General features: G+C 41.5%; 1 protein-coding gene across 10 annotated transcripts in view; it reads right to left on the reverse strand.

The window, feature by feature from the left end:
* LOC146986774 (inositol 1,4,5-trisphosphate-gated calcium channel ITPR1) overlaps positions 1–26,477 on the reverse strand; it is a 117,964-nt gene that overhangs the window by 6,400 nt on the left and 85,087 nt on the right. For all 10 annotated transcript variants that reach the window (XM_085775591.1, XM_085775589.1, XM_085775588.1 and 7 more), the window contains 13 exons: positions 22,745–22,945; positions 22,543–22,653; positions 21,618–21,713; positions 21,369–21,512; positions 21,115–21,222; positions 20,822–21,014; positions 17,833–17,955; positions 13,298–13,473; positions 9,698–9,862; positions 8,350–8,539; positions 8,152–8,244; positions 4,631–4,770; positions 2,978–3,143 (listed from right to left, as the gene is read on the reverse strand). In XM_085775591.1, the coding sequence (XP_085631717.1) occupies positions 2,978–3,143; positions 4,631–4,770; positions 8,152–8,244; positions 8,350–8,539; positions 9,698–9,862; positions 13,298–13,473; positions 17,833–17,955; positions 20,822–21,014; positions 21,115–21,222; positions 21,369–21,512; positions 21,618–21,713; positions 22,543–22,653; positions 22,745–22,945 (1,906 nt within the window). The remainder of the gene's footprint in view (positions 1–2,977; positions 3,144–4,630; positions 4,771–8,151; positions 8,245–8,349; positions 8,540–9,697; positions 9,863–13,297; positions 13,474–17,832; positions 17,956–20,821; positions 21,015–21,114; positions 21,223–21,368; positions 21,513–21,617; positions 21,714–22,542; positions 22,654–22,744; positions 22,946–26,477) is intronic.

Here is a 26,477-nt window from a genome sequence, read left to right on the forward strand (position 1 = left end):
GGGTGGAAAAACTGAACCCGTTGATTTATTACTGTACACGTAAAACTGAAGAATAAACAAACTGGATCCCAACGTACGCGCTGGCAGTTCTGTGGAAAGAAGGAAGGAAACCATTCAAGAATCTTCTGGGAAAGTCATGAACTTGACTCATTCTGGGAAAATGTACATAACAAAATTAAAAGACATTCTGGGATATATACTGTGTGGGATGTAGAGGTATGTAGTTGTGACTGATCATGTCCTGGACAAAGATATTAGAAGAGGAAGAATAGAAGAATATAAGTATTTAAGCAAAAATATGACCAAAAACAAGAAACTTGGTGCAAGACTGAAACCAGCCGCTGTAACTCAGCAGCTAGAAATCATAAGAGAAGTCTTCGACTGAGGGAAAGTGTGAAAAAAACAAAACAAAAAAATATATAAATAGATAGTAGACGATCTTGGCAACAAAATGACAGAATACAGTTGCAGCTTCCAACGAGAACATCCCGACTAAATTATAGGTTTGAACTCGAGGAAATGGAGCCTCAGCCATGACGACAGGCTGTCAGACAGACGTCCCTGAAACAGCAGGGTATTTTTCTGTTTGGTTTTGTTTTGTCTGCACTGAAGACAGAAACGAGAGGATGACAACGTTTTTTTTTGTTTGTTTTTGTCTTGTTTTTTTGGTTGGATTGATCGGTAAAACGCGTACTACTGAGTGTCGCCTGTAGCTCCAAAACCAGACCAGAGATCGCTTTAAAGCTTCAACTTTATTATTCAACCGAAGAATTATTATACAACCTGACCGATGGTGATTCACTAAAGATGAGTATGGTTTATAAAAACAGACATCAGTGGTTTTTATTCACTATGTCAGTGTTCGAGGCTCCAGAGTCCCTGAAAATGAAACTGACATTTAAAAGAGAACATTTGTTTTTGTTTCGCTGTGGCCATTAAGAACAAACACACAGGCCAAGTCTCTCCCTTAAAGTGAGTGAATAACTGTTTGGATGTGAGTGGTGACAGGAGCTTCAGATGAGAGAAAGGACTCAAGGATGAAACCTTGTGCAGCTGAATCTCCATTCAGACCCATGTTACAGGATGAGGTTTAGTATCGCCCTACAGACACTACAGGCGTTTTCTCAAAATGAGTTTTTCCTCAGACTCTGGGCCCGAAATCTCTACTTCAGCAGCATTTACAGACACCAAACCTTCCAGTTTGATCCCTTTCTATATTCTGAAGGTTTTTACAGATGGGTTTGTTGATATATCATTAACAGCCTGATTTATACAACATTTTATTCCTAAAAACATGGCGAAATCTGATTTTTTTTTTTAGGGCTGGTGACAGTATTTTCTCATTTACAGAGTGATAAAAAGAGATATCCAAAATCCTCCTCTGTAAAAACTTCTGACTCTAATATGTCAACAAAATAAAACAAGAATTTTGAAAGGGGCTTCATCCATTGATCAGATTTCAGTTCTGGAAATGTATGCAAATTAGTGCAGATTTCATTAGATATTGCCTCATTTACATATTTAAACATAACATTTGACAAAACTTGTAATACAAAAAATATTTGTCTTGATGTAAGTGATAAACTTGGGAAGTTTCATGGTGATATCTTTTTACCCTATTCAGCTGTATGTGATCGCTGCAGAACCTCTTGACAAGCTCTTATTTCACCGTGCGACTGAGTCTGACTCACCGAACACAGAACAAATCCATCTACAGGTAAAAACTCTCCTGCAAGAAGACGAAGAAGCTCCTGACGTAAATCAAATCGCTAAAAAACACTAACACAGGACTCTGAGAAAAAAGATCGATGGCTCATAAAACCAAGCTGCAGGATGGAGAGCCACTTAAGCCCGTGGAGATCGGCTCCTAATCTCTGCATCTCCTGTTCCCTCGTGGTCCCCGTGGAAACCATAGAGACGGCAGCTCCCCCTGTGGCCTGGCCTTATTTAATATGAGTGAGTCAGAGCTGCTGATGGCTGGGTGACATAATGCTGCTCTCCTTCCATATGCTTATACCACTCGTCCTCACGGCCTGACCCCACACATCGCGCGCACATCACACTCACACACACAAATACAGTACATATGTATTGCTGGGCTCACATTCATTAACATGCATTTGCATTTGCACCCTCACTGCAGGACTCCTATAATGAACATATAAGGCGATGATGCATTGCAGATGATGCTAGACCGAGGGGGGAGAGAAGTTTTGGTAATCAGCTAAGTTGCACAAAAAAAAAACAAAAAAACATATGGTATGACAATTAAGTTTGTGTGCGTGTGAGGAGCGAGTGGGAGAAAATGTGTGTGCGTGTGAGACAGACATGAATTATGGAGGCAAAGCGGAGCGGTGGCAGGAAGCCCTCATGACTCAGCCTTCTCTGGAACGACAGAGAAGTGAGTGAGGGGGAGGAGGAGGAGGAGGAGGAAGAGGAGGGGGGGAGGAAGAGAGGACTGCTGCAACAAACTTACACACACCTTCAATGAAACTTACCAGAAACCACAAACACACCAAGAAGAGGGGAAATTTGGGAATGAACCAAGCGACGTTCGAAGGACGGAGGAAGAGCACGACGAGTGACGCAGAGTCTCTGCTCGTCAATCAGTCAGTCTGTCTGTCTGTGTCCCAGTTTGTTTTGTTTTTTAAAAAGTCATCATGTCACGCTACCATTTAACAGTTAGCTCAGGAAGCGGCCTGTGTGTGCCACGTAAAAAAAAAAGATCCCATCTGTAATAAACACAGACTTCAGCTCTAACTCTCTCGCTGCTCGTTTTGTCTTAGCAACAGTTGGATGAAAACGTCTCCGCAGCAGCTGGAACTTATAAATGTTCATGTTTGTCCTCTCTTTGATAGATTACTAAGAACAAGAGCTGTTTATTAAGAGTCCCGGCTGACTCTGAATAAAGAAGAAAACTGTCAAAACAGCAGTGAGTTTTACAGCTTCACCAACCGTCGGGAGGCCTCGAACTCACCGCAGATGAAGCAGGTCGTCTTCAGCACTTCTTCTTTCTTCTGTTTTTCGCTCCTCAGGTCGGCGAAGGTGTCGATGATGACGCCAAAGATGAGGTTGAGGACGATGATGATGACCATGAAGAAGAAGAGCAGGTCGTATATAACTCTGGCTGCGAACAGCGGCTCCTGTGAGGAGAGGAACAGAAACCTGCGGTCAACTAAGGTGGAATCATTAACAACAGACGGTTTCAGATCATTGGAGATCGTTCAATATTTTAAAGGGATAGTTCAACATTTTGGCAAATTGGCCCATTGCCATAATCTCTATAGTCGTAGCAGTAGGTTCGTTACCTTTAATTGTCGGTGCAAGACATTTTTAGAACGGCGGAGCAGAGCCGTGAGCTGCTCAGAGCTACGCTACGGAGGCTCATGGGATTTCTTGGTTTCCCTCATCAAACTCATCAAATACACAATCCAACAACTCCAAAACGCTCTGGTGGACAAGTTGTGACCTGCACATTCACCACGCTATGAGATAATAACATAACGTTACCAGACAGAGTTGTTGTAGAGGTAAATACACAGACTGCTTGATGAAAAACTGTCCCTGAAGGCAACACGCATCAGCGGTTTTGCATGAATTTACCTCTAAAACAACTCTGTCTGGTAACGCTCTGTGATTATCTCATAGCATGGTGAATGTGCAGGTCACAACTTGTCCACCAGAGCGTTGTGGAGTTGTTGGATTGTGTATTTGATGAGTTTGATGAGGGAAACCAAGAAATCCCATTAGCCTCCGTAGCGTAGCTCTGAGCAGCTCGCGGCTCTGCTCTGCCATTCTAAAAAACAGCTTGCACCGACAATTATAGGTAACGAACCTACTGCTATGACTATAGGGATTATGGCGATGGGCCAATTTGCCAAAATGTTGAACTATCCCTTTAATAATATTTAACGTTTGACCCAGAGGGCAAGCAACGTCAACGTAAACATGTGCCGGGGATGAAATTAGGTTAACCTTGGTCATCATGGATGTGAATGGAAACACAAGAGCTCAGGTGTAACCCGGCCAGATGCTGCCCTAACAGAAAGCCGGTCAGGCCCGGGCAGCCCGATTTCAAAAGATAGGACTTTATAAAAGATGAAAAAGAAAGAAGAAATGTTTATTTTGCATATTTTCTATCCAAAGGCTCTGTGATGGACTGTGATGCACGATTTAATTGACTTATTTCCCATTCTGAGTTAATCCTCCTCAGCAGTAATGGAGTGAGCCTGAGGGGAAATAACCTTCTACTTTCATGACTTTAAGGAAACAAAGTGAGACTTTTTTCCCTCAACTTGTCTTGCGTTGTGTGTTGCGACGACGTTGAGGCAGACACTCACATCCTCTTTTGACATCATTAGTGGTTCAGCCTGAATTCGGTGGAAATCTATTTTGAGGTTTTAATTCTCAGCCGAGGCGGAGGCGATGCAGCTGTAAGGAAAGATTGTGAAACTTCCATGCTTTGGAAATGAAAACAAGTTGAGAGAGTCTGATGGGCCCAGAGCCAGCTCACATGACCGGGGCTGCAGCTGCTGCTACACCCTGTTAGTTCACACACACTCACACACACACACACACTCACACACTCACACACTCAGTCACAGGCCTCATCACTGCTGCACACACGCACCTCTTTGGACGGTTTACGGAGAACGTCCCCGACGCCCCCTCCGCTCCTCAGGCCGTGACTCAGCACAGTCACAATACACATCAGTAAAGAGTCACACGTCCGCTCCATGTCGCTCTCCTCCTCATCGTCATCGCTGCGGTCTGAGGATGGAAGCACGTAAAGGAAAGGAAAGGAAAAAAAAAAAAAAAAAGCTTTAATCTCATAAAGGTTTTGGCAGGAAAAAAAAGCCTGTAAAAGAAATAAATAGAGTTTATTTAGAGGCTGGCAGGTGGAGCTTTGTTTACAGACCTTCAGAAGTGCAGCACGGTTACATCACTGCAGCACCAGACTTTTTTAAAAATTCTTTATAAACCGGATACAAAGTCCAACACATAGGGAAACAGTCTGTTTTGTATCGTAACATATCGTCATGGAGATTCAGTTTTAATGGATGGAAACACGATATCAGTTCATTACACTAATAGTCCGGTAATTTTAAGCCAAAACGGGGGTCAACTTTGAACAGATTGCAACAGAAGCAAACTCAACTGATTTTGTATCCTCAACATGTCCTGAGTGAGGGAAAAAAAGCCCAGAAGATTCCCATTAGGGGAAAGTTTCGAAAAAGATCAAAATATAGCCCATTCATACGTTTCATACATTTTCTCATGTGAATAGGGTCAAATTTTTAACCTTTAGATATCTCCATGAAAATTACCCAGTTGATTACTTACATTAAGACAAACAAAAAATGTATTACAAGTTTTTTGAAATTGTTTGTTGACATGAGCAAATTTGCATAAACTTGCATAAATTCCACCGTTCTGACTGCATGGGTGTTTATATGAAGGTGCTGTGGTGGTACCAGCATGAAAACTTGACAAGAAACCACTTGAAATTTGAAGATGGCTGCAATTTTTTATAACACATGAACATTTCTGATTATATGTGAATGTGAATGTCACATCTATTTATCATCATAAGTGTTAGTTACACTTTACCCACATAATAAAAGACTAATTCATGGACTGCCACATCATATCGTGTGACAAACAATAATAACCGCAGATGTTAATCTTGTGGTTTGATTGAACTTTCATAAGCCACATGCCGCGTCAGATTCCAGATGCACGAAAGTTTATCATGACACTTGAGATGCAAAATTGAGATGTAAAATTACTGACAACGCAAGATAGACTTTTAGCTTGTATTTAAATATTTTCAGATTGAATCCGAAACAGAATCAGAATGACTTTATTCATCAACCAGAGGGGATTTTTTTTTTGCTAGATAAAAAGAAAAGAAAAAGGTAGGTAGAATATTTCAATAATAAAAGTAGAATAAAATAAAGAACAATAATTTTCCCCGTCCGTCCTATAAGAGCACGATTCGACAGCCTTGTAAAGTCTCATTTATTATTATTATTGGGTCATACATATCCTTGGCGTAGCTGCAGAGCCTGATAATCTGTTGGAGCTTGTTTTCATGTTTAGGTTCACAGTGTGAGCGTCGGCAGTCAAAGTAAAAAATGTTTGTGTTGAGCAGGAATGTGGAAGCAGCTTCGTTTCTTTTTATTCTGATCCACTGAGAGGAAACAGCGACATCTCAAACTGGTTTATCCAGAGAGATAAAAAAAAAAGTTAACAGGTCACAATGTTCAGTCGAACAATCATGAATCATGCACCTCTTGACCTATATATCTTTATTATTATTATTATTGGGCCTGTTGGTTTATGTGTTTAGACTTTATTTTCTCCTCTAAACCCTCAAAGTGAGGCTTTGTTATCATCATCTTCTTTTTTACATCTCTTAATTTTAGATAACCTCGCCCACATACACACACACACACACACACACACACACACACACACACACACACACACACACACACACAGACACACACACACACACACACACACACACACACGGTCTCGCACCATTTAACCCCGTTTTGGACGTTCACATGTTGATGTCACATGTGGGTCAGCGAGGTCACATGAGAGTTATTCTGGTCAAATGACAGAGTCGACTGAGTCACATGAATTCCAGTGTGAAATTAGTGAAAAAAAAAACACCACACAAGGAAAAAAAACAAAAACATCCTTTCAGTTTTTTTTTTCACTCGCTGTGGTTCAACAAAGACCAGAAACATTTCCTAATGTTCCTAAATAACTTCTTCAATGAATGAGCGTGTGATTCCTTACCACTTTTTTTTTTAACAATGTCAATTTTATCTATATAGCACATTTCATATGGCGAGCATAAACTCCTTCAGGATAAAAGCAAGATGCAATACATGTGAGTAGTACAAATTAAAAGAAAAGCCAACGTGTTAGACAAACAAACAAACAATTAATTTAAATTGCTGTATTTTATGATTTTTAAACTGTAAAGTGTCTTTGAGCATTTGAAAAAGCGCTTATAAATAAAATGTATTATTATTATTATAAAAAAACGAATTAAAAAACTAACTAATAATTAATTAATCGTAAAGATTTCTCAATACCGTCGCTTTCCATAAAAGATTATGTTGGAACCATATTGGCAGATCAGCGCAGCTCACACGAAACGAAAACAAATGTAACGTTGAATTGGTAGGTATTTAAATGTTAGTGTGTCATTTGTAAAAGAAAAATGACTTAAATAAACATAAACATTTTGTACTGATGACAAATAATCACTGAAAGAATTCAAACATTTCCCCTGGGGGATTAATAATTGGTCCTATATTATACAATTAGAAATATAATTATATTTATAGTAGCCTATAATTGATTTTTTACACATTCATAGTGCTGGTGTATACTGAGTGAGTGAGCATGTCAGAAACATAGGGAGGGGCAGCACCGTTAAGAGATTTAAAAACAACAAGTAAGATCTTACTGGAGTCATGTGTTCGTACCTATAGTATTTGTTTTTGTTAGAATTCTGGCTGCAGCATTTTGAATGAGTTGAAGTTTGTTGATTGAATGATTTGTTAATCCGGAGAAAAGAGCATTGCAGTCTAATCTAAACGGCAAGAAATGAATGCGTGAACCAATTTTTCAGAGTCTGATACAGAGAAAAGTGATCTAACTTTAGAAATGTTCCGTAAATAATAAAAGGAAGTTTTGGAAATACAAGAAATGTGCTTTTGGAAGTTAAGGTCTTCGTCAAAAGTCACACCTAGGTTTCTGACGTGTTCACTGTCTGGATTTCACAGAAACAAGGCCCACAAACGCATCACCAAACACCTTTTACTACATGAAACAACTTCTCCAGGAAGATGAAGTCAAACCTGAGCCTCAATAAATCCATCCATCATTAAACTTTCACTTTGATCAGATATGATCTGTTTTATTATCTAAAACTTTTTCCATATTCTGCTTTTACTTCTGTTTCTTATGCTTCTCTAAATTTACTTTGCTGTGCGTCGGCTCCACTGAGGAAAATAGTAATAGAGAATAGAGTCTAGTTCTGACTTCTAACTGATATAAACCACAGAATACATCCATTCACATATAAATACAAGAGATTAACTGAGGTGTTGTGGTTTACATTACCTTCCTGTTGGGCCACTGTGGTGCAGTTCTCATCCATCCCTCCTCGACACATTCCTTCGGACAGAAACTCTCCGGCCAGACTGGCTCCGCTTTCTAGAAACACAGAGAGAAAAACGGAGGAGGACGGTTGAGTTCATGATGATGTTTGTGTGCTAAACAAATAAAAAAAACTGAACTTGAAACTCGCTTCCTCCTCACTCGTGGTCGTGTTGGGGATCCGATCCACCTCCAGGATGAAGTCGTCTTTGAAGAAGATGTAGCCGACGATGGAGAACAGGTAGACCAGGATGAGCGCCAGCACGGCCGTCAGCACGATGGAGCGGCCGTTACGCGTCACGCTCTTGATGACGTTCAGCAAAGTCTCTTCTCTGTAGACCAGGTCGAACAGCTGCAGAGCAGAGCGGCAGAAAACACACAAAGATTACAAAGATGCACGATTAAAGGGATAGTTCAACATTTTGGCAAATTGGCCCATTGTCATAGCAGTAGGTTCGTTACCTTTAATTGTCGGTGCAAGCTATTTTTAGAACGGCGGAGCAGAGCTGTGAGCTGCTCAGAGCTACGCTACGGAGGCTCATGGGATTTCTTGGTTTCCCTCATCAAACTCATCAAATACACAATCCAACAACTCCAAAAACGCTCTGGTGGACAAGTTGTGACCTGCACAGAGGTAAATGCAGAGACTGCTTGATGAAAAACTGTCTCCAACGGGAACGTGCATCAGCGGTTTCGCATGAATTTACCTCTAAAACAACTCTGTCTGGTAACGTTGTGTTATTATCTCATAGCGTGGTGAATGTGCAAGTCACAACTTCTCCACCAGTGCATTTTGGAGTTGTTGGATTGTGTATTTGATGAGTTTGATGAGGGAAACCAAGAAATCCCATGAGCCTCCGTAGCGTAGCTCTGAGCAGCTCACGGCTCTGCTCCGCCGTTCTAAAAACAGCTTGCACCGACAAATAAAGGTAACGAACCTACTACTATGACTATAGGGATTATGGCAATGGGCCAATTTGCCAAAATGTTGAACTATCCCTTTAAAGACACTGCAAAATGACATAAGAAATGCAAAAACAAAGAACATTTATTTTGGTTCTACTCTGCCATCCTGTAAAGTATGAGCTGTATTTTTTTCAGTATCTTGTTTTTTACGAGCTAATAAATAAAAAATATGTTCTGCAGAGGAGCTGCTTGTGTCTGTGTGAATGGAAAACATCCCCAAATATTGGCAGCGTGAGTCTGACATGTTATAAAAAAGAAGCAGACCTGAGGCCCCGGCAGACGGCACTAAACACATCAGCAACAACAACAACAACAACAGCAAATAAACACCAAATAAGGCAACTCCTGGCTGGGTAGCACGACATGTCCTTGAATGCACCGCGATGGAAAGCCAAGGCTCCATTCAGAACAAGCCAAAAGTATTTTACATGTGGTTTTACTCAAACCCTGCTGCCTTCATATAGCGCAGCAGCTGCCAGTCTGCCTGTGCAAAGGTGTCGTGTCTATGTGTGTGTGTGTGTGTGTGTGTGTGTGTGTATCTCACCAACAGACTGTAGAAGAAGACGTGGACGAACACCCCCAGAGAGCAGATGATGAGGTAGAGGAGGTGGTAGAGGAACTCAAAGTCCATCACCATGGCTTTGTAGCCGCGCGTGAAGGTTCCTCGGTTTCCCACAAAACTTATCAGGAAGATGATTTTATTACAAACCTGGAATAGATAGAAAGATAGATAGATGGAGTTAATAATAATTAGAGCAGAGCAGGACAGTCAGACATTAATCAGTGTAATGAATGTATGTGTTGACAGAAACCTGGTGGAACTGGATGTGGTGGAGAAGAAATGAGTTCACTGACACTGACACACCTCAGTAACCTGGTTTTCTGCAGAAACTTCACTCCATTAACATCAGGTAGAGGGATTAACAGAAACCTGGTTAGATACCTGACTTCTCTGGCCATGAATACACCAGATGGAGTTTCAGATGGGTGTGCGTGGTGTGTATGTGTGTGTGTTTGTGTGTGTATAATATCTGAAGAACAGACAGGAAAAGCATCAGTGTGAATGATGCTGAATGAAACCAGAGGTCAGCTGCAGTTCATGCTTTGAAGACAAAATATAAAGTCTGACTAAGAATGAGACAGACATAAAAAAACAAAAAAAAACAAAAAACTTTTTAAAAGATCAGTTTTTATACTTTAATTAGAAAAGTTTACACTGTCACGATTACTCTGCACATAATCGCCTGATCGTGATCATTTGAGCTGCGATTATTTTGCATAACGTTTCAAATGGTTTCAGTTGGAAGAAACTAACAGAAAGGTTAGATGTCATCACTGTTTCCTCGTCATGTTCCACTGTTTGAGGTTTGACTGGTCCTCTTTTAATGACATCATAACGCTGCGCCCCCTTCTTCTTCTTCTTCTTCTTCTATGGTGTAATGACACATGGGTGGAGCCACAAACTGTTGATTTCTAATATTGAATGACCGCATTGCGATCATAGATATATACACATAGCTGCCGCCTCTGACGCTGCTGTCCATTGGAACGATACGTCAACGCAGCCGCCATCTTGGGTCGGGGGAAGCCGTGTCTACTTACTGCATTACACTGCAAAAACATAAAATCTTTCCAAGAATATTTGTCTTATTTCTTGACAAAATGTCTAGTTTCTGGTCAAAACTCATCCAAATAAGACTCATACTGTAGATCATTTTCACTTGTTTCAAACTAATTTTCACTTGAAATAAGTAGAAAAATCTGCCAGTGTAAGGAAGTTTTTTGTGCTTGTAATAAGAAAGAAAATTTTTCTACTTATTTCAAGTGAAAATAGGCTTGAAAGTGTCTAAAAACAAGCTGCTTTTTATGTGATGAGTCTTATTTTAGGTATAATGAGATTTGTTTTGACTAGAAATGACTAGAAATAAGACAAATATTATTGGTAAGATATTTGAGTTTTTGCAGTGCAGTCAACAGAGGCAGAGGTCTATCAACTATTAAAATCGTCATAACTCACTGAATATTTAACCGATTTTCAAGCCGTTTGGTTTATTATAAATGTCCGACATATGTTTATGATATAACAAACAAAAAACTTTTTTTTTAATATTAAACATATACTTACATACTCAGACACACACCCACATGCATACATACACTGAAATTTGTTCTACAAGGGTCTGACTTGTCAGACGTTTAAATGTCTATGGTCAGAAACCCCGACCCAAGATGGCGGCCGTGTTGACGTGCCTGACAAGCCTGAATGCGGCATCTATGTGTATATATCTATGATTGCATTCTTCTTCTTCTTCAGGTGTATGCGTATTATTAAACTACATTCAGGCTTATACTATAATAATAGTGAAATAAAATTATCAAAAAAAAAGACAATTAAATCTTTAATCGCAATTTGTTGGTTGTCAATTCATTGAAAAAAATGTCCTGATTGTGTCAGCCTTATGAATATGCACACACACACACACATTGTCTGACCTCTGGCCAGCTGCGTGTAAACTAGATTTTGAGGTATCCCGGTTACTGCGGTCCATGGTAACGTGTTCTCTGATTTCCTGCCTTAACCTGATTTCCCCTCAGTAACCGGGTTCTTGCTCGACATGTGAAGGTGGAAACTGCGCCGAGAGAAAAAGAGAGACGGTGTGTGTGGTGTGCAAGACTTTATCTGGTGCATATGTGTGCGTGTGTGTATATGTGTGTATATGTGTGTGTTTAAGAGCACATCTAGTGTCATACTCTCTAGGGTCCAGTGACGCACTTCACACCCCATAACACAGCCAGGAGCTGGCAGCAGCGGGGAGAGTAGGGAGGGCAGGAGGGAGGGGGGAGGGGTGTGGTGGGTATGAAGGGGGGGGGGGGGGGCACTACAGGCAGACGGTGGCATTGGTTTTGCCAAGTGGGCATGAGTGTGAGTGAGTGAGAGTTGAAAGAAGAACTGGAACCAACATGGTGGAGATTTCTCAGAATGTGAAAGTGCACACAGCGGAGCGTGCGAACCATAAAATAGAAGTGGTGGCGGTTTCAGCCGTTCTCTGGGGAAAATCTCTAATAAACCACACACACACGCAGTTGTAGAAAAGAAAGCTTCGAAGGGGTTTTGGTTCCCTCGCATGACAAATATATAAATAAATAAACTGTGTGGTGTTAATTGGATCCAGCCGGCCTGACCACTTTGAAAAATTCGTCCATGTTTATTTTTGTCTTGGAGATTTCTGGCTTCACCCAAAACATGATGTCGCTGAATACCTCACACACACTCAGCAGGTGTCACAGGGGCTATTTCATCTAATAATAATAATAATAATAATAATCTAATAAGTCTCTGGATTATCCACAATCAAAGGTTTCAGTGGGGAAAAAAAAACACTTTGCTGCTGAGTTTTATCCCTTTCTCTCTGTTCTGGATGCTTTGTGCATGCAAATGTCAAATCCATTTGCAGATCAAATGTTTTACACCATGAAATGTCATGAAAAGCAGAAAAAACAGAGGCAAAATAACTTGAACCAACAAAACAAACAACATAACTGCAATAAAAAATAACTATTTACTCGCATTTGACAAGTTTGCACCAGAGAACAAGAGTTTCTGTTGTTTCATTTCTCTGGATCGATCAAACGTCGGCTAAAAACCCATCTCTTTAATCTTGCTTTTATGTTATAGTCTTGTAGTTATTTTATTACATTTTACAGTTTTTACAGTCTTCTATCTTATTACTTTCTTCTCTCTTAGTGTTATCTTTCTTTTGAGTGTTTTTACATTTTGTCCTATATTTCTATCTTGCATTTTATTCTATTTTATTAAATGTTATTGTTTTTTTGTTGTTGTTTTTAAATATTTTATCATATTTTATTGTGTTTTTATTTTATTTTATTTTTTACTGCTATATATTATTGTTGTTTTTAATCTTCGTGCATTAGTTTCCATGTTATTCTTCTTGTTTCACTTCTTATACTGTATATATATACTTTTTCAATCAAAATGTAAAGCACTTTGAACGGCATTGATTTGCTTTGAAAGGTGCTATATAAATACAATTTGATTGATTGATTGATTGATTGATTGATTGAATCATGGGTCATTTAGAAAAACAAAACAAAGCTAACTAACTAACTAACTCAGTCCACTCACGTTGAAGGCGCCGAGCAGGAAGAGCGTTGGCTCCAGGCCGACGGAGAAGATGAGACGGAGGATGGTGACGATGACGAGGGCGCGGATGCCCATTGGCTGAGGCATGATGACCACGATGGCCAGTGTCGCCAGGACGCCCATCCACAGCAGCGCAGACAGGTGGGGGTCCAGCATACCTGCAGGAGACGGACGCACAACAACACACACACACACACAGAAAGAGGGAGAACAGTTAATACTCTGCATTAACAGCATTAATGCAGAGCCAAAGCTTCACAGTGTCATGCAAAAGTTTGGGCAATTAATGTGAACAGTTCGTCCAGTGGAAGATGAAATGATCTGCAAAAGACATAAAGTTAAACATGAAACAGTCTTTTTCAATATTTTAATCAAAATCAGTGTATTATTTGAGTTTTCTACATTTTCAGAGTGAAAAAGGGAAACAAAGCAGCAGCCTGCAAAAGAATGGGAAACCCAGGAGACTTGAGCTCTCAGAGAACTTTGACCAAGGTATCAGACAAGATATTTACTATTTACACACTGGGATAGTTTCCAGTTTTCCTTTTCTGACAGTTTGTCAAATGTGAACATGAAATTAAATATATATAGTTTAAAATGTAAAGTGAATGTGTCATCTGCAACTTTATGTCTTCTGGAGATCATTTCATCTTCCACTTGATGAACTGTTCACATTAACAGACATTTGGACCGGGGGGGGGGGGTAAACTTTTGCATGATGCCTCTGTACATGAAACCTCCTAAACCACATGTGTCATATTTATTGGGGTATTAAGACGTTGTGCTGAGAGCGTGACGCTGCAGTTTGCAGCTTTAAGCAGCTCCTCGTCTGGATCAACAGCCTCTCACTGACTTGTGGCCTCCAGCCTTCATTACTGAGACTTTGAACTCAAAGAGAGGCGGTTACATAACACTCAGAAGTATATGACATACTTTTTTTTTTGAGTGTGTGAGTGTGTGTGTGTGCATGCACTCAGCTTAAGTGAGAGCCTACCTGATGCTTCTCTTGATCCTGGGGCAAATCCAGGATTAGCATCCTAGTCATGGGTTTCATGTGGCAATGTGTCACTCAGGCTAAAACCCTTGACCGGGCTAAAAAACAAGGCCACACCCAAAACCTGCTGCTGATTGTGTAACTCACTCCTGTTTGTTTAAAAAAAAGAAAAAAGAAAGAAAAAAAATACCAAGACCACTGTTGTTGTTGTTTGTGTGTGTGCGTGTGTGTGTGTGTGTGTGCATGCTCTGAACAATGTCAGAGAACATTCAGAAAAGCTGATGAAGGTGTCGATCACGAGAAAAACCGATCGGGTGAAAGAGAAAGAAAAAGGAAAATGGGGCATAACTGTGAGGATTAAGGAAGCTTCCTTCTCTCACTCCCTTTCCTGCCTCCTACTTCCTTTCCTTCCCACCTTTGCCTCTATCTCTGTCTCCTTTCCTTCCTCTAGTTTTCCCTCCCTCCCTCTCCTCCCTCCCCTCCCAGTCCCTGTGGAGATCACATGACAGGTGCCACTTACATAACAGCCGTCTCTAAAAATACCTCGGCTGAAAGATTCATGAGGAACGAGCAGCACACGCACACACATGCACGCACACACACACACACACACACACACAGCTCCGGTGATGTGGCAGACTCAAAGAGAGAGAGACAGCGAACTGTGCTTACGTCCTCCCCCCCTAAAAAAAAAAAAAAAACTCAGTGCCTCCCTGAGACTGCAGTCTGATATTCGGGCAGATGATTGTGTGCAAACACAATATAACATCAACAGTGTGTGTGTGTGTGTGTGTGTGCAGCGTGTGCGTGGAAGCATGTGGTATGAATGTGTGGTGTTTAAGCAGAGTTATTCATCACAAGCCAGTCAGTCATGCATGCAGACAGAACACACTGACCTAGATCTCCTGCTCTTATAACCCTCATTCAAAAGCCCCAAGCAAAGAAGGGAGGACAGCGGCGGCAAGAGAGCAGCAGCAGCAGTGTGTAAGTGTGTGTGTAAGTGTGTGTGTAAGTCTGTGTAAGTGTGTGAGTGTGAGTAACAGAGTGAAGGCAGGGGCCCAAAGCCATAAAAGTGCCTGTTTAAGCAGGACAGAGGTATGTTACTGCTGCTGCTGCTGCTGCTGCACACTCACGTGATGATGAAGTCTCACACACCGACCGGCCTCCAGAGGAAACTGGAACATTCAGTCCCTTCACTAACTCTCTGCTCTCAGGATTTATTCTCACTATGTTCGATAAACAGCGACAGATGAGAAGGGGAAGTTCAGTTTTTATCACTAAAGTTCAGAAAAGTGATCACAGAAACACCAAAGCCGATCCGAAGCTCTGACGTTTGAAGGACAATTCCGGGCAAATTCAACTCGGGCTGTATTTTCCTAACATTTTAGGTTTTAAAAGAAGGAATCTGAAGATTTTCAGTTTAATTGCTCCTGTTTTGCGGTAATTGTGTCTGTCTCCGCATCGCCACGGCAGCAATGAATGGGAGCGGAAGGAAGTTCTGCTGCTTAGGCTGTTTCCATCCCTCAAAGCCACAGACAGCGTCAGATGGCGACTCAAACATGCACCGAGAAGTTTATTTACTTCAAGCAAGCCGACATGTTTGTAAAACTAGATCTAATTCAAAGTCTCCCGGAGTCTCGCACGAGACCCAAGTTGACGCTCGGTGTGTTCACGTGCAGTCGGAAGCTCCCGTTTTGTGTCATAAACACAGGAATATCAACTCTTGACTTACTTGAAGTAAATAAACTTCTCGGTGCATGTTTGAGTCGCCATCTGACGCTGTCTGTGGAAAAAAATTGAGGTTTTGAGGGATGTAAACAGCCTAAGCAGCGGAACTTCCATCCGCTCCCATTCATCGCTGCCGTGGCGATGCGGGGACAGACACAACTACCGCAAAACAGGAGCAAATAAACTGAAAATCTTTAGATTCCTTCTTTTAGACCTAAAATGTTAGAAAAATACAGCCCCGAGTTGAATTTGATCGGAATTGTCCTTTAAATTCCGACAGGCTGCTCTCCTGTTGGTGCTGTTGTTGTTGTGTCATCACGGTCTCCATGGTGCTCACAGGCAAATCAGAGGTTAAGTATGTGTGTGTCTGTGCATGTAAGGGTGTGTCTGAAACAAAACAAAAACAAAACAAAAAACAACAGGTTTCTCAGGTCCTGCATCTAAATCCTGATCCTGATCCTGGTCAGGTGATCAGAGCTGCTGCTGCTGCGATAAAAAGATCAGTGGGTCAGCGTCAAAGCCCACAGATCTTCAAAGTGTGTCTCTGTGGGTGGCTGCACCTTGTGACTGACTCACACACACACCTCTCCAGATTAGTGCTTATGTCACAGTGTGAAAGAAAACAAAGAGTTAAATGAGCTGATTATAACATGGCACTGAGAAGAGGTTGGGAATGTTTTGGTACCAGCGCAGGAGATCCCCCCCCCCCACAACCACACCCTCAGATGTTTTCCCTGTTCAACACACACACACACAGACACACACATCATGTCAGTGCAGGTTGTAAAATGCAGTTTGCTGCAGAGAAACTTGTCAACAACAAGGCCTCACTCTTCCTGTTTTCTAGAGCCAGGGTCTGAACACACACGCGCGCACACACACACACACACACACACACACACACACACACACACACACACACACACACACACACACACACACACACACACACACACACACACACACACACACACACACACACACACACACACACACACACACACACACACACACAGCAGTACATTCATACCATTTTTTTTTGTTTTATACGTATATTTTTCAACTCTTTATTTAACCCTAACCCTATATTTTATATTTATTTTTTTCCTTGTATGCTACTAACAACTAAATTCACCATGTGGGATGAATAATAGTAATAAACAGTCTTATGTCTCATGTAAAGATTAGATAAGATAAGATAAGATGTACTTTATTGTCCCATTCAGGGAAATCTGTCCTGGGCGTGTACATACTGTACATAGCCTACATTATGGTAAATGGGACATTTCCTGGTTAAATAAAGATAAATAATAATAATAATAATAAAAATATACTTTTCTAGTCTCTAGGACTAGAAACTCAAAGCGTTTTACACTGTCTGTCACACTCACACAGATATCCACACACACATTCACATTGATTGGGGGCAAGTGTGGGTTCAGCAGCAAAGACGATGGACATACAGTAGTACTTGAGGATATGGTGCTTTATCAAGTGCATATTAATAGTTTGTATGATAATTAAAATTGAGTAATAATTAAAATAGTTACTAATAAAAGAAGAGGTCTTGACTTCCTCAGGTAGAAGTAGGGATAAAGGAACATTCAACACAGCTGCCATTACAACTAATGGCTCTAAAACTCTCTCCTGAAGGCAACGACTCATGTTCAGAAAATAAAAACGTGAGTGGAGGAGGAGGAGGAGGAGGAGGAGGAGAAGGGTCGTCTAGGAGTCGCTGCAGAGGTCGATTTAGAAACATTCACGTGAGTAAAGGAGGAGGTGACCGGTGACTGACCTCCGTGGACGCCCTCCAGGGGGTAGAAGAAGCAGACCAGCAGGTTCATGAGGACGGCCAGGTAGAAGGACACGTTGCTCCACACTGACATGTTTCTGGAGCACCAGTACAGAACAGGCTGAGCTGCAGGAGGGAAGAGGCACAGGGACACCGCTTTCAGATTACATCCCAAATATTATATGATATAAAGACTGAGACTGTGGAAATAAAGTAAAAAACAAAAACAAAAAATGTGTTGGTTAAAAGGGATAGTTCAACATTTTGGTAAATTGGCCCATTGCCATAATCCCTATAGTCATAGCAGTAGGTTCGTTACCTTTAATTGTCGGTGCAAGCTATTTTTAGAATGGTGGAGCAGAGCGTCGAGCTGCTCAGAGCTACGCTACGGAGGCTCATGGGATTTCTTGGTTTCCCTCATCAAACTCATCAAATACACAATCCAACAACTCCACAATGCTCTGGTGGACAAGTTGTGACCTGCACATTCACCACGCTATGAGATAAAAACACAACGTTACCAGACAGAGTTGTTTTAGAGGGAAATTCAGAGACTGCTTGATGAAAACCTGTCCCTGAAGGGAACGCACATCAGCTGTTTTGCATGAATTTACCTCTAAAACAACTCTGTCTGGTAACGTTGTGTTATTATCTCATAGCGTGGTGAATGTGCAGGTCACAACTTGTCCACCAGAGCGTTTTGGAGTTGTTGGATTGTGTATGTGATGAGTTTGATGAGGGAAACCAAGAAATCCCATTAGCCTCCGTAGCGTAGCTCTGAGCAGCTCACGGCTCTGCTCCGCCGTTCTAAAAATAGCTTGCACCGACAATTAAAGGTAACGAACCTACTGCTATGACTATAGGGATTATGGCAATGGACCAATTAGCCAAAATGTTGAACTATCCCTTTAAGATCTAAAATCCTTCAGTGTCTAAAAGCTGAAAGATTTGAAATTAAAAATCATACAAGAAACAGAAAAGGAAACAAATCTTCAGATCTGGCAGAGCTGGGACGCTTTTTATTTTTTTGAGAAATGATATTAACTTGAAACCATGACCTGGTACAAGCACTTGCAATAATTTCTCTATAAAATAAACTATTTTAACACCTACTTCTTGTTTCGGCTCTTATATGATTAAAACACACACCAAATGTGTGAACTGAAAATAAAGAGAGGGAAGTAATCAGCTTTCTCTCGTCATAAAGAGAATAACTTTATTTTTTAAAATAATATGAGCTTAATAGAAACAAAAATAAAAAGTCAAATAACACTGCATGTTGATAGTGAAACTGAACTTTAAAAAGATCCAAATGAAGCAAAAAAAAAGAAAAAAAAAGAGAAAATACTTCTTTGACCTTTGATTTTGAAACCTCACTTTTTTCTAATAGATTACTTTCTGTCCTCTGCTTTTAGAGGAAAAGAAAAACAGATGCAGGGACTTTTCTCCGTCCATCCCCTCGTCTGACTGAGACACAGAATATGACTTTGTGTGGGTATGAAGCCCTGAATGTGCGTGAGCAAAGTGCGCTCTCAGTTGTGATTCATATGGTTACTGTACAAATGTTTCACGGCTCAAAGGATGTGGAAAGCCCCTGTCTGCTTTTAGACAGTGGAAACATGCACACACAAACACACACACACACAGGATGACACCGTTGATGTCAGGTTGGGGATACGCATGATTCCATTTATTTTGCATAGCCGCTCATCCTGTTCAGGCTCCCGGGGACGGACGGAGGGCTAGATCTATCCCAGCATGCAACAGAGTGAGAGATGAGGAACAACCCCGGGCATGTCGCCAGACACACACACACACAACACACACAGTTGGAGTTTCCAATTTACCTTAGTGTGTGTGTGTGTGTGTGTGTGTGTGTGTGTTTGGAAAGTGGGAATGAACACAGAAACATGACGGACACATGGAGGAGTGAATCCAAACACAACGATCTGTGAAACTCCCTCAGCTGCTGCACAGATTCATTCACTCATATTCAAGTGCATAAACCAGGCTGATATTCAGACAGCAGCCTGGGGGCCATACAGGGACCACATGGGGCTACATGGGGGCTACATGGGGGCTACATGGGGGCCACATGGGGCCATATGGGGCTACGTGGGGGTTACAAGGGGCTACATGGAGGCCACATGGGGCTATGTGGGGCTACATGGGGCCACACGGGGCTACATGGGGCTACATAGGGGCTACATAGGGGCTACATGGGGGCCATACAGACAGGGGCCACACGGGGCTACACGGGGCCACATGGGGCTACATGGGGCTACATGGGGGCTACATGGGCTTACATGGGGCTACATGGGGCTACATGGGGGCTACATGGGGCTACATGGGGGCTACATGGGGCTACATGGGGGCCACACGGGGGCCACATGGGGCTACATGGGGGCCATACGGGGGCTACACGGGGGCTACATGGGGGCCACATGGGGCTACATGGGGGCTACATGGGGGCCACATGGGGCTACATGGGGCTTCACATGAACAACTTCTTCTATATGATCTGATAATTATTTTTTTCACTTTAACCTACTTTATTAACACATTGGGCCCAAAAATACACAGAAATCATCAAATCCGAATTTTAAAAAATGTACTCCCCCAATCTGGTATATTCATCATGTATCAGCTGATTTGACAACTTTTTCCCGCATATATGGAAAGAAATGAATAAACAAATTAAAACTATCATATCTCCAGTTTTACGTGGCCTATCAAAAGTCAAATAGAAAACTGTGAGTGAATTTCAGAAACTGCACTTGAGGGCAGCGCTCCAGCTGACCTAGTTTTGTTTTTATGCCGCGTTGAAGATGTCATGTGATCTAATCACGCCTGTGTGATCACAGACCCCAGAGTAACAAAGAATAAACACTCGTTTTTCAATACATTCATTTGTGTTAGTCTAAAATGCCCTAAACATTTAGATCTGTATCTGTTCTGTATCATTTCTACATCTCGAGTCTCGAGCCCCGACCTCTGAGCTTCTTCTGCCAGTTCATCTCGTTGAACAGATCCTCGGCTCGCAGGAAGAAGTCGTTGATCTTGCTGCCCTGCTCGTCTCGCTCCGTCGTGTAGTACACTCGCAGTTTGGACTCCGAGGTCAGAAACTCGCAGATGTTGGGCACCGGGAACACGATTTCCTCCATCGTACGGTCCTGACGCACAATCTGAACACACAGACACACATTTTTCTCCGGTGACTCTATCTGTGCAAAATGTACAGGTAATAATCAAACTTTTCCAGTTGTGCATGTATTAAATATCGACCTCTATCTGTGCCGTGTGTTTGGCGTAAAACTCCAAGGCCTCGTCTCCTTCTCCGCCGACTACGCCGGGCTTCAGCATCATGGATAGCTCCTTGTTGTGTCGCGCCAGCTGCAGCAGCGAGGAACACGTGGAGAACATGCATGTGTCATCTCACTCTTGCTTGACTGGAATGATTCACTGATTATTTTTCAATGCTTATATAAACCCATGTGTGTGTATGTGTGTGTGTGTGTGTCATGTTGTGCAGCTGAGACCTGGTGAGCTAAAATGTAGATGTTGTGTCCAACGTTTCTGGGCGAAGCGGCATCATGTTCCTCCTCTTCCCCGTTGTCCTCCTCCTCCTTTGTGTCTTCAAACTCCACCTCTCCCTGCAGATAGGCCTTCTTTATCACCTCCACCTACACACACACACACACACACACACACAGAGAGACACACACGCTCAGCAGCTGTCGTATTGTTGAAAAAAGAAAAGAAGATGCACATCATGACGGTTTCCTCACCAGCTCTTTCGGCCTCATGTTGTACAGAATCCTCTCTGCGTTCTCGCTGTCATGGCGACTCTCCATGATGGCGAGCAGCAGCTTGGACGCATTGTTCTGAGAGTTTAGGAAGAAAAAAAGAGACAGAAAAAAAGAAAGAGAGAGAGGAAATAAAACTCCAAGATAAGAACTTCGGCTTTGTCAAGTTTCTTCGCCCAATGAAAACAGACAGAAACCCTGGTGCTCGAGGAAAACGCTGTTTGTCTTGGCAGCGACGCACAAAAGCAAAAAAGCTCAGCTCGGATGTTTCAATGTGCCGCTCTCATAACAACGTGTAGCCTGTCGGTGAATGTTCATCCTGCTGCGAAAGGAAACTACTGTCGTTTTTGGATTGAAAACCAAAAGAAAACCAGTCCTTTAAAGGGATATTTCAACATTTTGGCAAATTGGCCCATTGCCATAATCCCTATAGTCATAGCAGTAGGTTCGTGACCTTTAATTGTCGGTGCAAGCTGCTTTTCGATCGGCGGGGCAGAGACGCGAGCTGCTCAGAGCTATGCTATGGAGGCTCATGGGATTTCTTGGTTTCCCTCATCAAACTCATCAAATACACAATCCAACAGCTCCACAACGCTCTGGTGGACAAGTTGTAACCTGCACATTCACCACGCTATGAGATAATAACAGAACGTTACCAGACAGAGTTGTTTTAGAGGCAAATGCAGCCTGAACTACATTCAGACACGGCTGAATATATTTATCGAAAATTGACCCATTAACAAATGTGGGTAATGTAGATCCACATTAATATGAGACTCTTTATAACCAAATACAAACTCCTCGTTGTCCCTTTAAAGGTAATGAACCTACTCCTAAAACTATAGGGATTATGGCGATTTGACAAATTTGCCAAAATGTTGAAATATCCCTTTAACCGACAACTCACCTTCAGCTCCAGCACCAGGTCCATCCGCTTCTTCCCCAGCGGGTTGATGTCATTCAGGATCAGAGCGATGATGATGTCGATGCCGTTGGACTCGTGGGTGGCGATGCAGTTCTGCAGGAGACAACGGGAGAGAACGGAGAGAGTGAAGAAGCGTCTGGATCCCACCTGGGGAGGAGGAGGTTTTTTTTTTTACTTCCTGTACCTGGTTTTCGTGGCAGGGGCCCTGGCAGTACTCTGTGAGGCTCTCCAGAGTCTGGTTGATGAGGGCCACGTTCTTCTCGTTGATGTAGAGCCCCAGCAGGCCCAGACCGCCCGTGGTGCTGCCGCAGATACAGTCCAGGAACTGCAGCGTCTCACACACCAGGTTGTAGTTGTTCTTGTTGTTTTGCCAACGCAGGAAGTTCTGAGAAGACACACACACACACACACACACACACACACACACACACACACACACACACACACACAGATATCAACAACATCTCTGATTAAACCTGAGTCACAACTAGGGATGTCACAATTACCTGTTTTCACAATTAATCGTGGTATTAAACGCCACAATTAATTAATCGTAAAGATTCCTAAATACCGTTACTTTCCCAAAAAGATGATGTTGGAACCATATCAGCAGTTGTGCGCAAAAATAAAGGTAAATGCACAGATACTGGTCCATTTAACTAACGTAACATTGAATTGGTAGGAATTTAAATGTTAGCTTGTCATCTTTAATTAAAAAAAAAAGCAAAACAAAACAAAAAACGATTAAAATTATAGCTGCTGCGCAGCGATGGGTCGGGTCCGGGCTACTTTTGGGCAAATTTAGGCAATTCTGAGCAACAAACAGGAGAATAGGAAGACAAGACAGTTGACCTCATAATGTCCAATTTGCATCAGTTGAGGATTGAACCCACAACCTCGGGAACCAAAGACCGTTGTCTATCGCACTGAGCTAATTGACAAATTGCATTCAACAGTGGCTTCACAAATTGAGTAAGCCATTCACTGTCGTGTAGGCAGAAAAAGAAAAATCCGTTTTTGAGGTAAAATAATGATATGTATTTGTCAAACATCTACATCATCATCATCTTCACCCTCGCTGGGTCTCGAACTCACAATCTCTGACACCAAGAACCAGCTCCTAACTCGCTGAGCTAATTAGCTGGTAGTGTGACCTGCTGTGTAGCTTCATTTATCCACTCAGGTGAGCCAGTGCCCGGGCAGCTGTTGTGATGAAATGGTCAAAATGTCAATAATTCAGTCATCTAAACAAAAATCTGATAATACATAAATTGCATCTTGACAGCATGGAAATGTTGGTGATTTGTTTTTAATGATAAGTGTTTTGCTTCATAAGAGAAAATATGATGTTTATAAATTCCAGTCTCACATTGACTGCAGTTGTTCCCATGAGAGCAGAATTCAAAATGTTGTAGAAAATTCAGTTTTTGAATTAAAATTCTGATATTTGCCAAACTTCATCAACCATGACTCCAGAATATTCTCATTTTTTTTCAGGAAGTTTGAAAATGTATTTAGCAAGAATTTGATGGTATATGTTTACAGTAGTGTTTACAGTCAAACGTTTTCATGCACTGTAGGCTCAATTTTTGCTTAATCAAAAATCCGAGAAACAAGTTTTGTGGAGGACGGTCTGGAGATGCTCTGTAGCAAGTTTGGTGTCAATTGAGCAAAAATTGTGGGAGGAGATACATTTTAAAAGTTTTACAGTTATTGAAAAAAACAGAGTGATGGACTTCATAATTTGTAATAAGTTTAAGTTGACAAAAGTTTCAGCAGTATTGAGGCGACATTGTGGTGAAGTTTCAACACTGTAGCATCTACCGTTGGTTTGGTAGGAATTTTTAAAGTTTTTAAATTTAAACGCTTATTGTGCCCCCCCTGGGAGGGGGGGGCACATGTCCTTGGAGTTGAGTGAATCTGGCATGGGACTGAACCTTTGTGCAAAGTTTGGTGAGTTTTCGCCCATGGGAAGTATGACTTCCTTGGAAGAAGAAAGAAAGAATTATAGCTGCTGCGCAGCGATGGGTCGGGTCCGGGCTACTTTTGGGCAAATTTAGGCAATTCTGAGCAACAAACAGGAGAATAGGAAGACAAGACAGTTGACCTTATAATGTTCAATTTGCATTAGTTGAGGGTTGAACCCACAACCTCGGGAACCAAAGACCGTTGTCTATCACACTGAGCTACTTGACAAGTGGCATTCAACAGTGGCTTCACAAATTGAGTAAGCCATTCACTGTCGTGTAGGCAGATTTGAAACCACAGTAAAAAGAAAAATCAGTTTTTGAGGTAAAATAATGATATGTATTTGTCAAACATCTACTATGGGTCTAAGATGTTAAGAGCTTTCGCACATGGTCCAGTCCAAGCTATTTGGATCATCATCGTCATCATCTCCCTTGCTGGGTCTCGAACTCACAATCTCTGACACCAAGAACCAGCTCTTAACTCGCTGAGCTAATTGGCTGTTAGTGAGACCTGCTGTGTAGCTTCATTTATCCACTCAGGTGAGTCAGTGCCCGGGCAGCTGTTGTCAAGGCAGATTTCAAAAAGTATCTAAACAAAAATCTGTTAATACATAAATTGCATTTAGACAGCAAAACAGCTTCAGGACATGTGACATCTTGATCTGTCATCATCACCCTTGCTGGGTCTCGAACTCACAATCTCTGACACCAAGAACCAGCTCCTAACTCGCTGAGCTAATTGGCTGGTAGTGAGACCTGCTGTGTAGCTTCATTTATCCACTCAGGTGAGCCAGTGCCCGGGCAGCTGTTGTGATGAAATGGTCAAAATGTCAATAATTCAGTCATCTAAACAAAAATCTGATAATACATAAATTGCATCTTGACAGCATGGAAATGTTGGTGATTTGTTTTTAATGATACGTGTTTTGCTTCATAAGAGAAAATATGATGTTTATAAATTCCACTCTCACATTGACTGCAGTTGTTCCCATGAGAGCAGAATTCAAAATGTTCTCAAAAATTCAGTTTTTGAATTAAAATTCTGATATTTGCTAAACTTCATCAACCATGACTCCAGAATATTCTCATTTTTTTCAGGAAGTTTGAAAATGTATTTAGCAAGAATTTGATGGTATATGTTTACAGTACTGTTTACAGTCAAACGTTTTCATGCACTGTAGGCTCAATTTTTGCTTAATCAAAAATCCGAGAAACAAGTTTTGTGGAGGACGGTCTGGAGATGCTCTGTAGCAAGTTTGGTGTCAATTGAGCAAAAATTGTGGGAGGAGATACATTTTAAAAGTTTTACAGTTATTGAAAAAAACAGAGTGATGGACTTCATAATTTGTAATAAGTTTAAGTGGACAAAAGTTTCAGCAGTATTGAGGCTACATTGTGGTGAAGTTTCAACACTGTAGCATCTACCGCTGGTTTGGTAGGAATTTTTAAAGTTTTTAAATTTAAACGCTTATTGTGCCCCCCCTAGGAGGGGGGGGCACATGTCCTTGGAGTTGAGTGCATCTGGCATGGGACTGAACCTTTGTGCAAAGTTTGGTGAGTTTTCGCCCATGGGAAGTATGACTTCCTTGGAAGAAGAAGAAAGAAAGAAAGAAGAAGAAGAAGAAGAAGAAGAAGAAGAAGAAGAAGAAGAAGAATTCCTAGGAATACAATAGTGTCCTGGCAGCTGCGCTGCCCGGACCCTAATAAACGCAAACATTTGGTATAGATGACAATTTATGACCTGAATATTTCAAACATTTCCCCTGGGGATTAAGAATTGGTCATATATTAATAGATACTTGAAATATTTTGTGTAAACAATGAGTAATGTAATTATATTTTGACTATATTTGATTTTACACATTCATAGTGTTGTGAAATTAATTAATGCAGAATAATCGTGATAATCGTAATACCGTGATTATTTCTCTGACAATAATCGTACCA

This window comes from Trachurus japonicus, chromosome 5, assembly GCF_045865225.1.
Source record: "Trachurus japonicus isolate A0001 chromosome 5, Traja_1.0".
Taxonomy (NCBI): Eukaryota; Metazoa; Chordata; class Actinopteri; order Carangiformes; family Carangidae; genus Trachurus; species Trachurus japonicus.